Below are 16,316 nucleotides of genomic sequence, written 5' to 3' on the forward strand. Positions count from 1 at the left end.
ATGTTAAAATTATATAGGGGATGAGCACAGAAAGGAAAGAAGGTATTGATGAGAGAAGGATATAGTAAACGATTTAGCTGATGACAAATGGAAATTGTATTGAGAGCTACTTCTTGGAACCATATGTGTATTTCTTGAGAGCTTCTGCTACGTAATTTTGTTCTATGTTCTATCAGCAACTTAAACTCTATAAATCAACATGAAGGGAAACAGTGTATTCCAATGTGATTTTTCTTTATCTTTTCCTATGTCGGATAACAATTTTTTAAACTTTACATCGGACAATGAAACTGCAATTATTGCAGGTCAAAAATGATAAAAAGGGAATTAGCAATTCCATATGGTTCAACAAAATACAGAAAATGCAACTCTCTTTATCAAAATAAATAATTGCAACAGTGAAACTATACAAATTTTCACACATATTAAAATGATTCGCAAGATATAACAGGCATAATGCTTTTGGGGCCCCTGTCTCTGCTGAGTAAGCTGCATTCTTTACATGTAGACAGAGGTAATTTCTTGTCGCCACTAATTCAAATTTTGTTTTAGGGGAGTCATGAGGCATAGATAAGGACCAATGGATGCACTCAGGGTAAGATAGGTCATTCTTATGGGACTCTGGCAGAAAGAAATCCAGAGTTCATTCAATTCTTGATACTCTAAGTCTGGTCTGTGAACTGGTGGTCCCTGCATTGCCTGAGAGCGTGTTAGAGATGCAGTGCAAAGGTTGGTCTCCACCCCAGAACTCCTACAGCAGACAATGCATTTCAACAGGACCCCCTCTGCCCCCAGTGATTCCGATGCTCATAATATTTCTGAGGCATTGCATCACGCCACTAGCTCACAATTCGACTTTTCATGGGAGTCCCCCGGGGGAGCTTAAAATATTCCTGTCTGGATCCCAGCTCCAGGAGTCCAGTTTAACTGGACAAGAGGGTGATCTGAGGGCTGGGGCTTTATAAGCTGGAATAATAGAATTAGATGAGAATACCCAGGTGATTTCAATGTACAGAAAAACTTGAGAACCACTACTCTGGATAACATTTTTTGAGAGAAATCTTTAATCCTTGGGGGTATTAAAAATAACATTCTGAAGCATGGTGCATATATATACTTAGATTAGAGTCAGTTCTATCATGAAAAGTAGTCAAACAAAGCAAAAGATAAAAGCAAACGACAAGATAGTTACGTTTTTTAGAAATGGCAAGCAATAGATATTCAATAGCCTGTCAAAAGGAAAGAACAGTTTCCCTTTGCTTACAAGACTGCGACCTGTGCAGAAGAAGTAGATGAAAAAAACAACCCACCAACAACAAGGGAAGACAGGTAGAAGACATGAAAGATAGGTTGCTTTTATTATTTATGTATTAAAATAAAAAAATAATTCAACTGAATGATAAATGAAACACTAGACACTTGATCTGTCACTACAGACGAGGTCATAAAAATATACTTAGAAATGTTCCAATGAAAAAGTCAAAATAATGTTCTAACATTTCCTCTTTGAATAAAAAGTCTTATGATGTATTCAGAAATGAGAAACTAAACAACAGTAACAAAAATTAGACCAGCCATTCCATAGTAGCTCATCAAAGTTGACAGTATCTGCATTAGCTCTTTGAAATCACTTTGCAGGCTTCTACCTAAAATTAACTTAATTGTGTTCTGCGAACTGTCTCAATGTAGCTATTTCAGCATCTCTTTGATAGAGATACCACATTCTGACTGAAGAATGCAGCCTTTTAGAATCCAGGTTTAGTAAAATTCCTAGAAATAAAAAAGAGATGACAAATGCAGCACCACCTGCATAATACAGCTGCCGGGGTGCTGATTCTATTTAAATATTAGTAGCAATGAAGAACTTAGAGTCAAAACTTATTTTTAACTTAACTTTATCAAAGAGAAAAACCATTAGAAGAACCAAGAGAGAATGCAGCTTTTGGTACTTGGAAAAATCTCAACCAATGAATTTTAAGTAATAAAATCAAATCACCGGATTTTAGAGCTTGAAATCATTTTAGCATCTGCAGTACAGAGGAATGGCACAATTCAATTTGCTAAATTGAATTGAAATCGGTTGAAGATTTTACTTTTCAATTAAAAGAACTTGCCATTGATTTAGTTTTCAAAAATCTTTAGTCCTGGATATCATTGTGTGCACTTTGCACCTTGAAGGCATCTACATTTTAATTTAGGGGATGAGTGCCATTTGGAAACAACCTAATCAAATGCCAAGAAAATGCATTTGATAGCTAGGTCATTTCTTTCAAATGGAACTCTTCTAATATAAGGTTTTGCTCAGAACTAAAAATACAAAGATGTGTTTTTTTTAACCCCCCCGCCCCCCAATTACGGTTGACCTTCAATATGGTATTAGTTTCAGGTGCACAGCTTAGTGGTTAGACATTTAAATACCAAGAGGTGGTTTTATTTATTTATTTATTATTTTAAATATATATATATTTTTTATTGATCTCAGAAAGAAAGGAAGGGAGAGGGAGAGATAGAAACATCAATGATAAGAGAGAATAATAGATTAGCTGCCTCCGGTACGCTCCTCACTGGGGATCGAGCCCGCAACCCGGGCATGTGCCCTTGGCTGGAATCGAACCTGGGTCCCTTCTGATGCTCTATCCACTGAGCAAAACAGGCTAGGGCTCAAGTTGTGGTTTTAAATGCTTATAACTATTATGTACATTTATATAACAAGAAGATGTGATTTTCAATGCTTATATATATTCAAATAATACATTATAGGTACCTCTTAATGGTGAATTAAGCTTGAATTTCTAGAGGAACCAAGTAGGCTGAAAGAACTTGAAATAAAGTTTTCAGCATAAACTACAGAGCAGCCCTGTAGTTTGGAGGCCACATGCCAGTGATACGACCACTATTCAATTACACAGGAGAATCAACCCATTGTGATTTTCACAGAAAGGATAAAGTGGAAACTAATGCATACTTACATGTGAAAGGGAAATTTCATTTTCAAGCACTTATAAGTATAATCAGTTGTTACCATAAAGGAAAAAAGAATATAATAGGTGCTCATAAAACACCTTATACTGACATTTCCCATGAGAAATTTATTGTAAGAGCCCTGAATTATAAGGGACCAGCAATACTGTGAGGTAGTTAAGGACTTGAAATGTGCACCAAGGTTAAATAGAGTCACATCCCAGCTCTGCGTTACATCCCAGCCAGGTAACCCACCCTTTCTGTACCTTCATTTCCTCACTTATAAAATGGAAATGAAAAATAGGACCAACCCACAGGGGCATTAGATAAATTAAGTGAGGTATATATGTACAGCATTTAGAATGGTGCCTGGAACATAGTAAACACTCAGTACATATTTATTTTTTTCTCTTCTTTTTCTCCTCCTCCCTCTCCTCCTCCCCTTTTCTACTTTTTCTTCTTTCTCTTCCTCTTCTGGGACAGGTATACTAATTGACCTGACTTATGTATTAATCTAAAGTTAATACTATAAATATGCAACCAGTAATATTTCAGTTGGAGATATGTAATATTTAGAATGGTTCTTCTGAGTTTTTGTATTCAGCCACTTACAACAGTCAATTAATACTATATCTTATTAAGGGTTCTGTACTCACTAGATATCATTCTTTTTGTTCACTTTTTTTTTTTTTCATGTTCTTTTCTCCAAGTTACCTACAGAGCTTAGAATGTCCACTCAACTCTGAAGGATGATAAAAACCTGTTCAATCAAACCACTAGTCTGAAACTTCCAGAGGCTCTACCTAGACCTATTCTAAAGGTTGCAGGAAACTCAATGCACAATTGAAGATTCACCCGGAGCGATTTAGCCGCCTGTAACTCAGTGTGGGCCCTGTCAATGAGAAACTCTGTTGTGTGCTTTCGGTGTCTAGCTGCTCAGAGGTATTTTATGCTTTGATATCAAAGATGAAAGAAAACTCCTGGAAAGTGAATGTATAATCATGTCAGCTGTGGATTCCACTAAGAAAATAAACTACTTTAACCCATAGACATGTCCTAGAAAGACTCAGAGCCAAGGTAATCTCATACTTAAAGGATGAAATATGTAAAGACAGTCATTGGTTTCTAGCTACATATTCACTACTTAGAATATGTCCCCTTTTCCAGAGAAGTACAGACCTCTAAATTAAAAGACTTTTTTTCTTTATTTTAATTGTTGACATTATTACAGATGTCCCCATCCTTTCCCCCTCCTCCCCTCCCCCCACCCCTTATTCTCCTCCACCCAGCCCTCACTCTCCCTTCCCTCTGGCCATCACCACACTGTTGTCTGTGTCTATGGGTTATGGCTATATATGTTCTTTGGCTAAACTAGAAATTTCAATCAAGAAATAAAAGGTGCTAAATGTCTTTACAACAATATATAGCACTTTACAAAAATTTATTAGCTTGCATTAAAATTTTTTCAATAAATGTGAGAAAACATTTAAATCAGGCTTCCTTTTTATTACTAGCTCAGTTTTGCAAAATGTTAAGCTGCAGGGCGACGGAGAAAACAATTCTGAACTCTTTTTTTTCAACACATTTAATTAAATAATGAAGTTAGATTTAAATTGGCAACTCTTCCTGCATCTCCATATTTCATTAAATAAAAAGCAATGTTAGCCTGCTATACTGATGAAGGTGCTATAAAACATAATGTGTGATTTTTATTAAATACTGTTTTGAAAGAAAATTTACCTTAATACTGATCAGGCTAGTCTGCTCTAACTGTATTTTTAGAAAAACTATTTTGTAAACAACCCTAGAGATGAAGATAGTTCCAGTATATAGACATATTTGAACTCTCATTGTGATATTTTAAAATTCTGATGGACACCTGCTGCATATTAATGATCTAAGTATCACCTGGAAATCCAAGTAAACTATTCTAGTAGAACAAAAAATGAAAAAGGCATCCATTATAAATGTTCAAATTTACTTAACTTGGTTTCTCAGCGTCATAAGGTAGTTCTAATGTCCTGAATTAAAAACATCTCCAGTTTTATGATTCCTTGCTGCTTTAAACAACACTAAGGAATGTCCTTGGAATAGTTGGCAATATTCTAGGAACCTAGTTCCCAATGTGTTGCTCGACAAAACTTTAAGTCGATGAGATGCTACTTATAAAAGTATTTTATGACCAAATGAGAAATGCTAGCTGCTCCATCTTTATTACCATCTCACAGTTTCCTTAGAATACACGCTCTCTGCAAGCAAGGAACGTGTCTAAGTTTTGGTCTCTGCCATAGGCCCAAGCCTGCAACAATGCATCCCCGTTAGCAGTGCTCAGCAGGAATACATGAAAATGAATGAGCAAATGAACATTAAAAGCTCTGATCGATTCTCCAGCCAAACCACTTTCATTTTTCTCTCACCCAGAGTACCTCACACCTATTTAATTATAGGAGTCTTTTGTTTATTCTGGTAGCACTATAGACTATTTTATTAAAAAAAGAAGAGAAAAGAGAGCATAGAGAATATTATAATACACAAACATGTCACCATTACTCCATGAAGAATTAAATGTTATAAATACAACAAAAGCCCCTTGGGAGCCCTCCTCCATATCAGCCATCTCATGCTACACCTCTTCCTCAAATGAGGTACTCCCAACATTAGGATTGATACTCACATGGGATTTACTAACATCCGACTTTGAAAAATCCTGAACTGAGAGAATGCTAGAATCGCTTTAAGCACTAAGATTTAAATTTATTTCTCGGTAGTATATAGCTTGCAAATGGTCAGCTGTAAAGCTATCCATTTACTCCATTAATACAACAATGAGTAAAAAATAAATGAAATAACACTGATATAGAAGCAAGATAATGGACAACTGATGTAATAATGATAAATATAAAGAGGACTAGCGTTCCCGTTGCAGGAAGAATCCTGCAATAGGGTTTCCTGCTGCACTCTACCCCGCCCCGCCTGCTCTCCTCCCTTCTCCCCCGCTCCGCCTTCTCCGCCAGCCCTCCTGCTTTTCTCCCTTCTCCACCAGCCCGCCTGCTTTTCTCTCTTCTCCCCTAGCCCCGCCCGCTCTCCTTCCTTCTTCCCAGATCCCGCCTCCACTCCTCCCTTCTCCTCCCCCCCGTCTTGCTTGCTTCTCCACAGCTTTGCTCCCTTCTGCAGCTCTTCGCTTCTTTCCATGCTGTCTTGATATGCAAATTAACCACAATCTTGGTTAGGGTGATTTGCATACGCATCCTGATTGGTTGGTGGGCGTGGCTTGGCTGGTGGGCGTGGCTTGGGCGTATCGAAGGTGCGGTCAATTTGCATATTTGTCTATTATTAGGTAGGATAAGTAGCTTATTTTGCAAATAAACTGATATGAAATATCCTACATAATAAAAGGCTAATATGCAAATCGACCGAATGGTGGAACGACTACTTGCTATGATGCACACTGACCACCAGGGGGCAGATGCTCAACACAGAAGTTGCCCCCCTGGTGGTCAGTGCGCTCCCACGGGGGAAGTGCCACTCAGCCAGGAGCCAGGTTCAGCGTGGCAGCTGTGGCAGGAGCCTCTCCTGCCTCTGGGGCAGTGCTAAGCTGTCAGTCAGACATCCCCTGAAGGCTCCCAGACCGCAAGAGGGTGAAAGCTGGGCTGAGAGATCCCTCCCAGTGCACAAATGCCATGCACCAGGCTTCTAGTAAATATATATATATATATATATCTTAGGTCACTGTACGCATACTTAAGAAAACGTAGAGAGATTTGCTACTTAACCTAGACTAAGTAATCTAGGAGCCAACTACAGATATAGAGAAAAATATCCTAACAATTTTGACATACTCACAAAATCACCTGGGGCTGCAAAAGTAAAACTGTGTCTAGATCAATGTCACAGCAGGCCCACATTTACAAAAAAAAAATGCTGCTAAGAAGAGACCCTTTTCCTGAGCTGAATAAAGTTACTGATAAAGAATCTCTTTTATGATCCAGCATACTATGATAGAGAAACACAATGAACTAACAAAGTTTAATAAGGAAAAAAACTATTTTTAAAATTTTAGTCAATATTTTTTATAGCCTTGTTTTGGTAAAACCTTTCTTCCTCAAAATTTCAAGTACCATTATAGATATTTCTAAATTGACTTAGACACACTTTAAGTATGCTCTAGCTAAATGTTCTTTTGCATATTTAATTTTTGTGTCTTGCTTCAGATAAAAGATAAAAAGGCCTAGCACAATATATTTCCACATTGTTCTATTTCTTAATTTTATTTATAAAGGATATTGAATATTCAATTTAGTGAAAGAAAAAAACACACAATTGAACTTAATACCTGCTCTGGGTAGAAAAATCACATACACAATTAAACCAAGAATCAGAGCAGGGGTGGAGAACGGCCAATCCGCACACTTTATAAGGCCCTCGAAAGCATTTGGTCTGGCCCTGCCACGGCATTAGGGGTGAGTTAATTAAATATTTGACCAAATATAGAAGGCTAATTTTTAAGTTGATAATTTGGAATGGCCGGAGAATAATGTTATAAAAATCCAAATGGCCCTTGGCAGAAAAAAAGGTTCCCCATCCCTGAACTGAGCAACAAAGAATATGAGATGTGCAGGGTATATTAGCCCTAATCCTCTCAATCTTAATCCTTGCTATTATCCCAATACTACGTACACCAAAACAATGAAGCACAGCATACACAATTTTCATTGGTCATTTGTGCCTTGTAGTTTTTATAGCAGAAGGACTGGAATTTCTTTCTACTCTTGAAACCATTTTACTTTTCAAGCCAACACACTGAATTCTTCCCTTGTAAAATACCAACAGAAAGTGAAATGTAACCTCACTCTTTATTTAGAAGCCCCAAAGTCCTTTCTCAGATTAAAATGAATGAAATGGATTAGTATCCAAAAATATTTATAAAAGAAAAAGTGTTAATTCCTACCTCCATTATCTTTGAGATGCAATGCTATCTTGGTATCATCTGAAAGAGAAACTCAAAGTTATTACAAGAGAAAAAATTTAAAAGTACATAAATCTCAGGAGCAATAATTGTCCACTAATGTTTTAATGATAACGTGAATAGATTTTAACACTCCAGTGAGTTAATTTCTTGTTCAATGAGAGCAAGTCCTAGCTTATACGAGATAGTACTAAAATTTCTTCATGAGATCAAGACTCACTCAAGTATTATATGATTCTTAAGATCTGTGAGAAAAGTACATTGTTATAATTGTAACTTATAATATATTTATTTTTAATTTTCAAAAATGAGTAATTGTAATTAGACTTTATAGTATGACCTGTTTATCATTAAAAAATTAAGATCAAGAAAATTTTAAATTAAGTGGAGTAGTAATGATTTGCCAATATTTACAAATTTAACTTCAAAAGTTAAATGCTTATTAATTACTAATAAATATATCCAACATCACATAAAAAATATCTTGACTTTGGACAAAATGTAGGTCATACTTTTTTATTTCAGTGGTTATATTTTATTTTATAGGGTAGGATTCAAACTGTAGGAATATTTCATAGGGTAGGATTCAAATTGCAAAAATATTTCCACAGGCTACATAACAACCTAAATAAATTGGATTAAAATATAACATTGGTGTTAAATATCTAAATAAATGTATTTAATAGTTATCCTCTTCCTCACTATCACTTTATTCCAGTTAATTTTTGATATCCAAGTAAATTTCAATGAAAAGCAAAGGCTTCATGTTTAATTCCTTATTCAAATGAAAGCAAGGTATAGTACAGTAAAGAAGTGAGACCATTTTTCTCCTCTCAAAGCTTACTTTTGGCGAACTAGTCTCACATTTCTCTTTAGTGATACCATTCAGAATACTGACAAACTTTGGCTCATATTCCTCTTCCCCCAGTGAATTGTACCCGTGCACTAATGGACTCTGGTATGTTTCTCTCCCTTGGCAGAGGAAAGGCTCCCAAGGATAATTTCTGTGACACTTACAGTACCTCCTACAGGCAACGGACCAACATATTTTATTGATTGTATTCAGGCAAATATTAGAATTGCAGATGAGCAGAATTATGTATTGTTCAGAATCCAAAATCAATGAATATTTTATATAAATTTGTCCTCATATCCTGTGTCTAAAATGTGGAATTCAGTTACTTCAAAGTTTAGCAATATGAAAGGAAGTCTATATTTCTTTTCTAAGGAGGACAGGTAAGCCACTATTGAAAGGCAAAGTACATTAAAAGAATCCCAGCACATATTTTTATTCTATAATAATTTTGTCTTTTCCCCTTTAGAAATCTAGTTTGCTAAAAAAAAATAAATAAAAATTCCCTCTAGAGAACAACTCCAGTCCGTGTCAACACCATGAGTTTGCACCTTCTGTGGGCAGGCTGGTGGGCAGCTGGGATGTCGCTGCTCTTCTGGTGGTTGTTAAGAACCTAAATAGCACAGTTGTTGCTTGCATGGTTGTGCTGGTCTGAGAAGAACTTTCCATTGGTTCGGTAGTCTCACACATCTTCTCCTTTGACTAATAAGAGAAATAAATGGGAAAACAATTTATGAGTGATCATGTCTTATTTAAAATTACATCAAAGAAGTTGGTCTGTAAATCACAAAAGACTCTGGAATCAACATGAGGGATACATTTTTTTTGTACAGGATTATATTTAGGGATTTGTTCATTTACAAAGTATGTAAAATAGATGAGAGAATAAATTGGATGTAAAAAAGCATTTCCATCTTTGGATATTTGAATTTCATCATTTTCTGCTGATAACTTTTCTGTTTACATAATACTGCTGTTAATCTTGCTCTAAGTTTGATATCAGTGTACGTGTAAAAGACATGATGTCAAAAAGGAAAGGTTATACAAGAAGAAAAACATGTGCATGAAGATAAGGTTTAAAACATATTTAGGTATGTGAAGAAAAAAATGCATTCTCTCCGTATCAAACTGATAATGACAAATTTTAAAAATTTGGTGACTGCTCCCTACTACTTCTACTATTATAACAATAATCCCCCACAGATTGAATGGGTATTTAAAATTTGTTCCCTTTTGTGAAATATTGAAACCACTCAAGTGAAGGATTGAGCAACACTCATGTAATCACATAACCTATCTTTTCCCTAGCAGAGCTTTACTGAGGACAGCAGGGAAAGGTACATGTTGTACTTTTCACCTATAGTCTATGAAAATAAATCCTACATCCTTCACCAGTAGCAATACTCAACATTCAAACTTTTATGATTTGGAAGTTGGTATTTCTCCCCACCTCTTTGTGCTTCAAAGAACTCTATCCCTCACATGGGCCTTGAGGAAACAGACAATAACAATTCTGACATGGAAGGTACTCCTCCCACATTTGAATTTATTATTAAATAAATACTTCTCTTAACTTCTCTAGTCATTAGTGAAGTAAAACACACTTTACTACTGCTTACAATGAGTTCCTGAAATGGCTTCTTTTTCACTAATTGGATATGACACAGGTTTTTTTCTACACTTTGTCATCCCTGGGACCCATTCAATTCCCCTAATTTTAGTTCCTATATCTTCTCAACCCCAAAGATCTCATGATCACTTCTTGATTCTACTTTAGTTATCATCTCAATATTCTGGACCTTATCTGCAGTTGAAAATACTTTACTTCTGAAATAATAACTCCAGTTACTCTATTTTCAGCTAATCTATGTATCTGTTCACTCAAATTCTTCTTATCCTGTGATTACATAGAATTAATCGTCTTCCTTTATGTATTCTTTTTTCTATCACATCATTTTCTCTTTTCAATATCATGCATCTTTACCTTATTCTTCTTTCCACATCACCTTTAAAGAAAATCACCAATATTGAATATAGTGGTGTTGTTTTTTTTTAAGAAATCTACCTTTTCCTTGACTGCTCAGACACAGCTGGAGAAAAACCACACAGCCCCCCACAGGGAGGTCTGAAAACTTACCTCCTGTATCCTCAACAGGGCCTTTTAGGCTGCTAGGCAACAATGGCCTGCTTTGCTAACCTCTTCTCTCATTACCCTAAGTATAAATTTCAAACCCTCTTCAATCTACTTAAAAAATATAATCCCATAATGCCTCTCCCATTTTTATCTCATGGGCTCATCTTTTATTTCTTAAATAAAAGAGCCATCAGCAAGAATTCTTTCTCTTTACAAAACATCATTCTTCCTTGAATCTGTACTAACCTATCCTTTTTTTCTTCTGTTGTAATAGAAGAGGCCCATTATTTATAGCTGTTCTCTCAATCTCCACATTGACCCAACTCAGCCCATCTTCTCAGGCATTTCTCAGACTTCCACTTACCCACTTATGAAAATCTTGTTTTTACCCAGTCCACTTTAACTGAAATTTCTCATACCAATACTTATTTATTCACTGAACCTCCCCTGGTATACTATTGATATCTCCTCAGCATTTGGCATAGTTGTCTACTTTCTAATCTTGGGTTCTGTGACACACGTGCTCATCACTCTTCTGATACCTCTCTCACAACTCCTTCTCATTTTCTTTTAATTCTGTCTGTCCTCGAAGTGTTGGTGGGTTTTATGGATCTTTCCTGACCTATCTTTTCACTGTATGCATTCTCATAGAAATCTCCTCCACACCCTTGATTTCCATTAATATCTTTATGCTCCTTATTCATAAATCTGTATCTCTAGTCCATATTTCTCTCTTGGATTTTCATCTATTGATTTAACATATGCATGTGGATATCATAATATTTCAAACTCAGTAAGTCTAAAATGGGACTTGCCACATATTAGTCTCCTCCTGTGTTTTTATTTCAAAACAAAAACAAAAACCAGTATTGTCAAAAACCCTGAAGTTTAAGGTAAAACTTTGGACTTGGTTTGTCTATGGCAATAAAGATAGACTACAGACTGCAAATGCAGTAGACTGCAGTACAAATAGCTTCTGTCTAAAACATGAATTTGTAAGCATTACTAGGATTTGCAGGGAGTAAAGAAAAACATCCAAGGATGCCTTTCTATTGTCTCCCGCGCAAAACAGAATAAAGCAAAAGCAGTGTACCATATAAACAATAGGAGCAGTATACATTAAGTAAAAATTAGGGCTTGCTTTGAGGGCAAAAATATCAGAAGTCAATATTGCCCTGAGGAGTTCAAGCCTTGTGCCAGCACTAGATGGGGGAGGTAAACCTAAACTGCTCTTCCTCATATTAAGGCAGGGACATACAGTTTATTCTAAAACCCCCAGGTTCCCATCAGCAAACCCTCTTTGGTGGAAAGCATCACCTATCTAGGTAATAGGCATTTCCATGGAATAAGAGCAAACAGGAATGCATTTCTAATTAAAGGACATAAAGAGAAATATGAAAGAAAAAGAGTACTTTGACAAAGAGTAAAAACAATGAATGACTTATTTAGACTACCAAAAACTTTACATCCTGGGATCATCCAATATGAAATATTGAAAAATTATATATGAAATATTTAAATAAATGAAAGGTAACATTTAAAAATGAACAAATAACATAGACTATAAAAATGACTTGGCAGGCTTAATAAAGTGTCTAATTTAAATTTTATAAATAAAGACATATTTTTTAAAATTACTATTTCAATGAGTAGATTAAACAAGATGAAGGGAGTATTCATAATCTGGCAGATAGATTGGAAGAAATTCCCAGGATGCAGCACAGACGAATAAGATAGATGATACACAAGAGATACAAAAGATACAAGGAAGTGATGAAAAGGGCAAGCCTAACTCCAAAGAGCTCAGAAGGTGAGAAAGACAATGGAAAAGGTTGGAGTGAATGGTACATTTACCAAGCTTGACACTCAATTGATTAGAACACAGTTCTGAGCACATGTAGATCATTCGTTCTAATTGCCCATGTTCTATTAAAAAAAGTTCCAACCAATTTTAAAGAATGAGTATTATATGGAATATGCTTCCAAACAACAATTTAATTATATTAGGAGTCAATAATAAGAATATAACATTTTTAAATGTCCATAATTTTGAAATGCATTATAATTCACCATTCAATGTAATTATAACAGATATAATAATGTGACTGATGGATTACAGATCTTGAAAAGTTGAGTCTAAACTTTACATAAATAACAAAAGCCCCCAAATAGTCAAACCACTTCTGAAGAAAAAGGAGACTTGTCCTATGGATAGCAAAATTTCTTCTAAAACTACAGTAATTAAGACAGTGTGACCCTGGTTAGGGTATTGACAAGTTGAGCATTACTCAGAAAGCAACTCCCTGTCTGTGTGGAAACTATATAAGAAAGAAGTGGCTTTGAAAGAATCTGATTAAAGAAAAACTATTCAATAAGTGCTGCTTGAAATTATCCATAAAGGAGAAAATCCCTGCAAAACTAAATTTATATAAGCAATCCCAAATGGAATAAATATTTTAATGTCAAAGTTTTAAAACATTTAGGAGAAAATATATGAAAATAACCTTATGAAGTTTGGCAGAAAACGTCTTTTTAAACAAGATACACATGCACACAAAACTAACCATAACATAAAAGATTTATTAATTCAACACATTAAATTGTGAATAAATGATAACTAAATACAATCTTAGAGAAATTAAAAAGATAACCCCAAATCTAGAAGAAAATATATACAAGTGGAGATACTAGCTAGAGCAATAATACAACAAAAATAAATAAAATGATATAAAGAATAGAAAGTAATAGAAAAGCTGTCATCACTTATAGGTGATATGCTTGTTTAAGTAGAGAACCACTAAGTATATTGAGATCTATTTTTTAAATTAGCTAGAGAGTTTTATAAAGTGGCTATCTATCAGATTTATTATATCTGTTATTTATAATCAATGAAAAGTGCTATGACTAAAATATATCATTGGAGAGAGAAACCAAGATGGCGGCATAGGTAAACACCTAAACTGCTGCCTCGCACAACAATTTCAAAACTACAACTAAAAGACAAAACGTCTATCATCCAGAACCACGGGAAAGCTGGCTGAGTGGAAGTTCTACAACTAGAAGGAAAGAGAAAAGGACATTGAGACGTGCACAAGCACTGAAAAGCTGAGGTACGGAGGCATGCGAATCGGGCTGGTGGCAGGCGATTGGATGTGCTGCTTTTTTGCAACCTGAAGGGAGACAAGCTCCCGATTACTCTGAAATCCAGTTTCTGAGGAGACGCTGGGGACCCAAACTCCTACGGGGAGAAGCTGGACTGTCGGCCATCGGGTCGGAAAGTGATGGTGACTTTCTTGCAGAGGTGCACCCAGCAATCATTGTTTACTGTGCTGGGGCACGGGACGCGGGGACTTGGACACGCGGAGATGCAGACTGGCAGCCATCTATGTTTGCCACGCCCTAGCCTAGTGACACCCTGAGACTCTGCCCTGCACAATCTACAAACCCACCCAAGCTCCATGCAGCGGCTTTTGCATATAAATGGCTATCACAGCTTAACCTAAAAAACTGCAGCTCTGGTCAGAAAGCTCCAAAACCTCCAAACCCCAAGCAAAGAGGAGAAAACTGTAGTTCTCACTGTAGCTCCTGCTGGGTGGCCCCAGACAGTAGCTGACCTGTACCCCATTAGAGATCCAGAAGCTAGTGTATCTAGTGGTCTGTGTGAGACAACATGAGATTTCAACTACTCTCATAAGGGACACATTCAAGAGGCAGACTCAGTGAGCACCAAAGCCCCACTGAAGCAAGTCCTGCCCCATAAGCGTGTCTCCAGCACAGCAATTCTTCCATTATAGACACAGTGGGTCCTCACAACCAATTGGCCTGGAGGTCAATTCCTCCCAGTGACACCAACAACAATCCATACTTAACTACACCAAGGCTGTACACACAGTCCACAAAGGGGTGCACCAAGGGTGTCCACCTCAGGTTACTGGGAGGCCAGCCCATTGGACCATATAGGACACCTAGCACACAAAGCCATCCTACCAACTCAGGGAAGCAGCAAAAATGAGGAGACAAGGAAACAGATCACAAACGAAAGAAATGGAGGAAAACAAACGACTTGATATAGAGTTCAAAACAACGGTTATAAGGTTTTTAAAGAATTTCCTAGAAAAGGCCAATAAATTTAACGAGACCCTCGAGGATATGAAAAAGGACCAACTAGAAATTAAACATACACTGACTGAAATAAAAAATATTATACAGAGACCCAACAGCAGACTAGAGGAATGCAAGAATCAAGGCAATGATTTGAAATACAAAGAAGCAAAAAATACTCAACCGGAAAAGCAAAAAGAAAAAAGAATCCAAAAAGTTGAAGATAGTGTAAGAAACCTCTGGGACAACTTCAAGCGTACCAACATCAGAATTATGGGGGTGCCAGAAGAAGAGAGAGAGCAAGATACTGAAAACCTATTTGAAGAAATAATGACAGAAAACTTCCCCCACCTGGTGAAAGAAATAGACTTACAAGTCCAGGAAGCACACAGAACCCCAAACAAAAGGAATCCAAAGAGGACCACACCAAGACACATCATAATTAAAATGCCAAGAGCAAAAGACAAAGAGAGAATATTAAAAGCAGCAAGAGAAAAATAGTTAATTACCTACAAGGGAGCACCCATACGATTGTCAGCTGATTTCTCAACAGAAACTATGCAGGCCAGATGGGAGTGGCAAGAAATATTCAAAGTGATGAATAGCAAGAACCTACAACCAAGATTACTCTACCCAGCAAAGCTATCATTCAGAATTGAAGGTCAGATAAAGAGCTTCACAGATAAGAAAAAGCTAAAGGAGTTCATCACCACCAAACCAGTATTATATGAAATGCTGAAAGGTATTCTTTAAGAAGAGGAAGAAGAAGAAAAAAGTAAAGATAAAAATTATGAATAACAAATACATATCTATCAACAAGTGAATCTAAAACTCAAGTGAATAAAAAATCTGAGGAACAGAATAAACTGGTGAATATAATGAACCAGGCACATAGATTGGGAGGGGATTGATAATTCTCAGGGAGAAAGGGGTTTGGGGGGTACAGGAAGAGACTGGACAAAAATCGTACACCTATGGATGAGGACAGTGGCGGTGGGGAGGTAAGGGCAGAGGGTGGAGTGGGAACCGGGTGGAGGGGAGCTATGGGGGGAAAAAGGAGAAACAATTGTAATAATCTGAACAATAAAGATTTATTAAATTAAAAAAAAAGAAAAGTGCTATGACTAAAAAAGGAAATATAACTATGCAAGTAAAATAATGAGAAAAAGATATGAACAGGCATCTCACAGAAAGGAAAGACAGAAATACAGGAGAAACACAGAAGACAAAAGCATAAGGAAGTTCAATCAATTTCATTAATGATTGGTGAAATGTAAAATGAGTTCCCAATAAGATACCAT

At 36.3% G+C, this 16,316-nt stretch overlaps 1 protein-coding gene across 1 annotated transcript in view; it reads right to left on the reverse strand.

Annotated features, from left to right (window-relative positions):
• Window positions 1–16,316, reverse strand: part of PLXDC2 (plexin domain containing 2) — a 438,689-nt gene that overhangs the window by 49,316 nt on the left and 373,057 nt on the right. Inside the window, exons 11-12 of the mRNA XM_079773569.1 lie at window positions 9,332–9,482; window positions 7,910–7,948 (exon numbers count right to left, since the gene is read on the reverse strand). Coding sequence (XP_079629695.1) covers window positions 7,910–7,948; window positions 9,332–9,482 — 190 coding nt within the window. The remainder of the gene's footprint in view (window positions 1–7,909; window positions 7,949–9,331; window positions 9,483–16,316) is intronic.

The sequence above is a fragment of the Cnephaeus nilssonii genome (assembly GCF_951640355.1).
Source record: "Cnephaeus nilssonii genome assembly, chromosome: 1".
Classification (NCBI taxonomy): Eukaryota; Metazoa; Chordata; class Mammalia; order Chiroptera; family Vespertilionidae; genus Cnephaeus; species Cnephaeus nilssonii.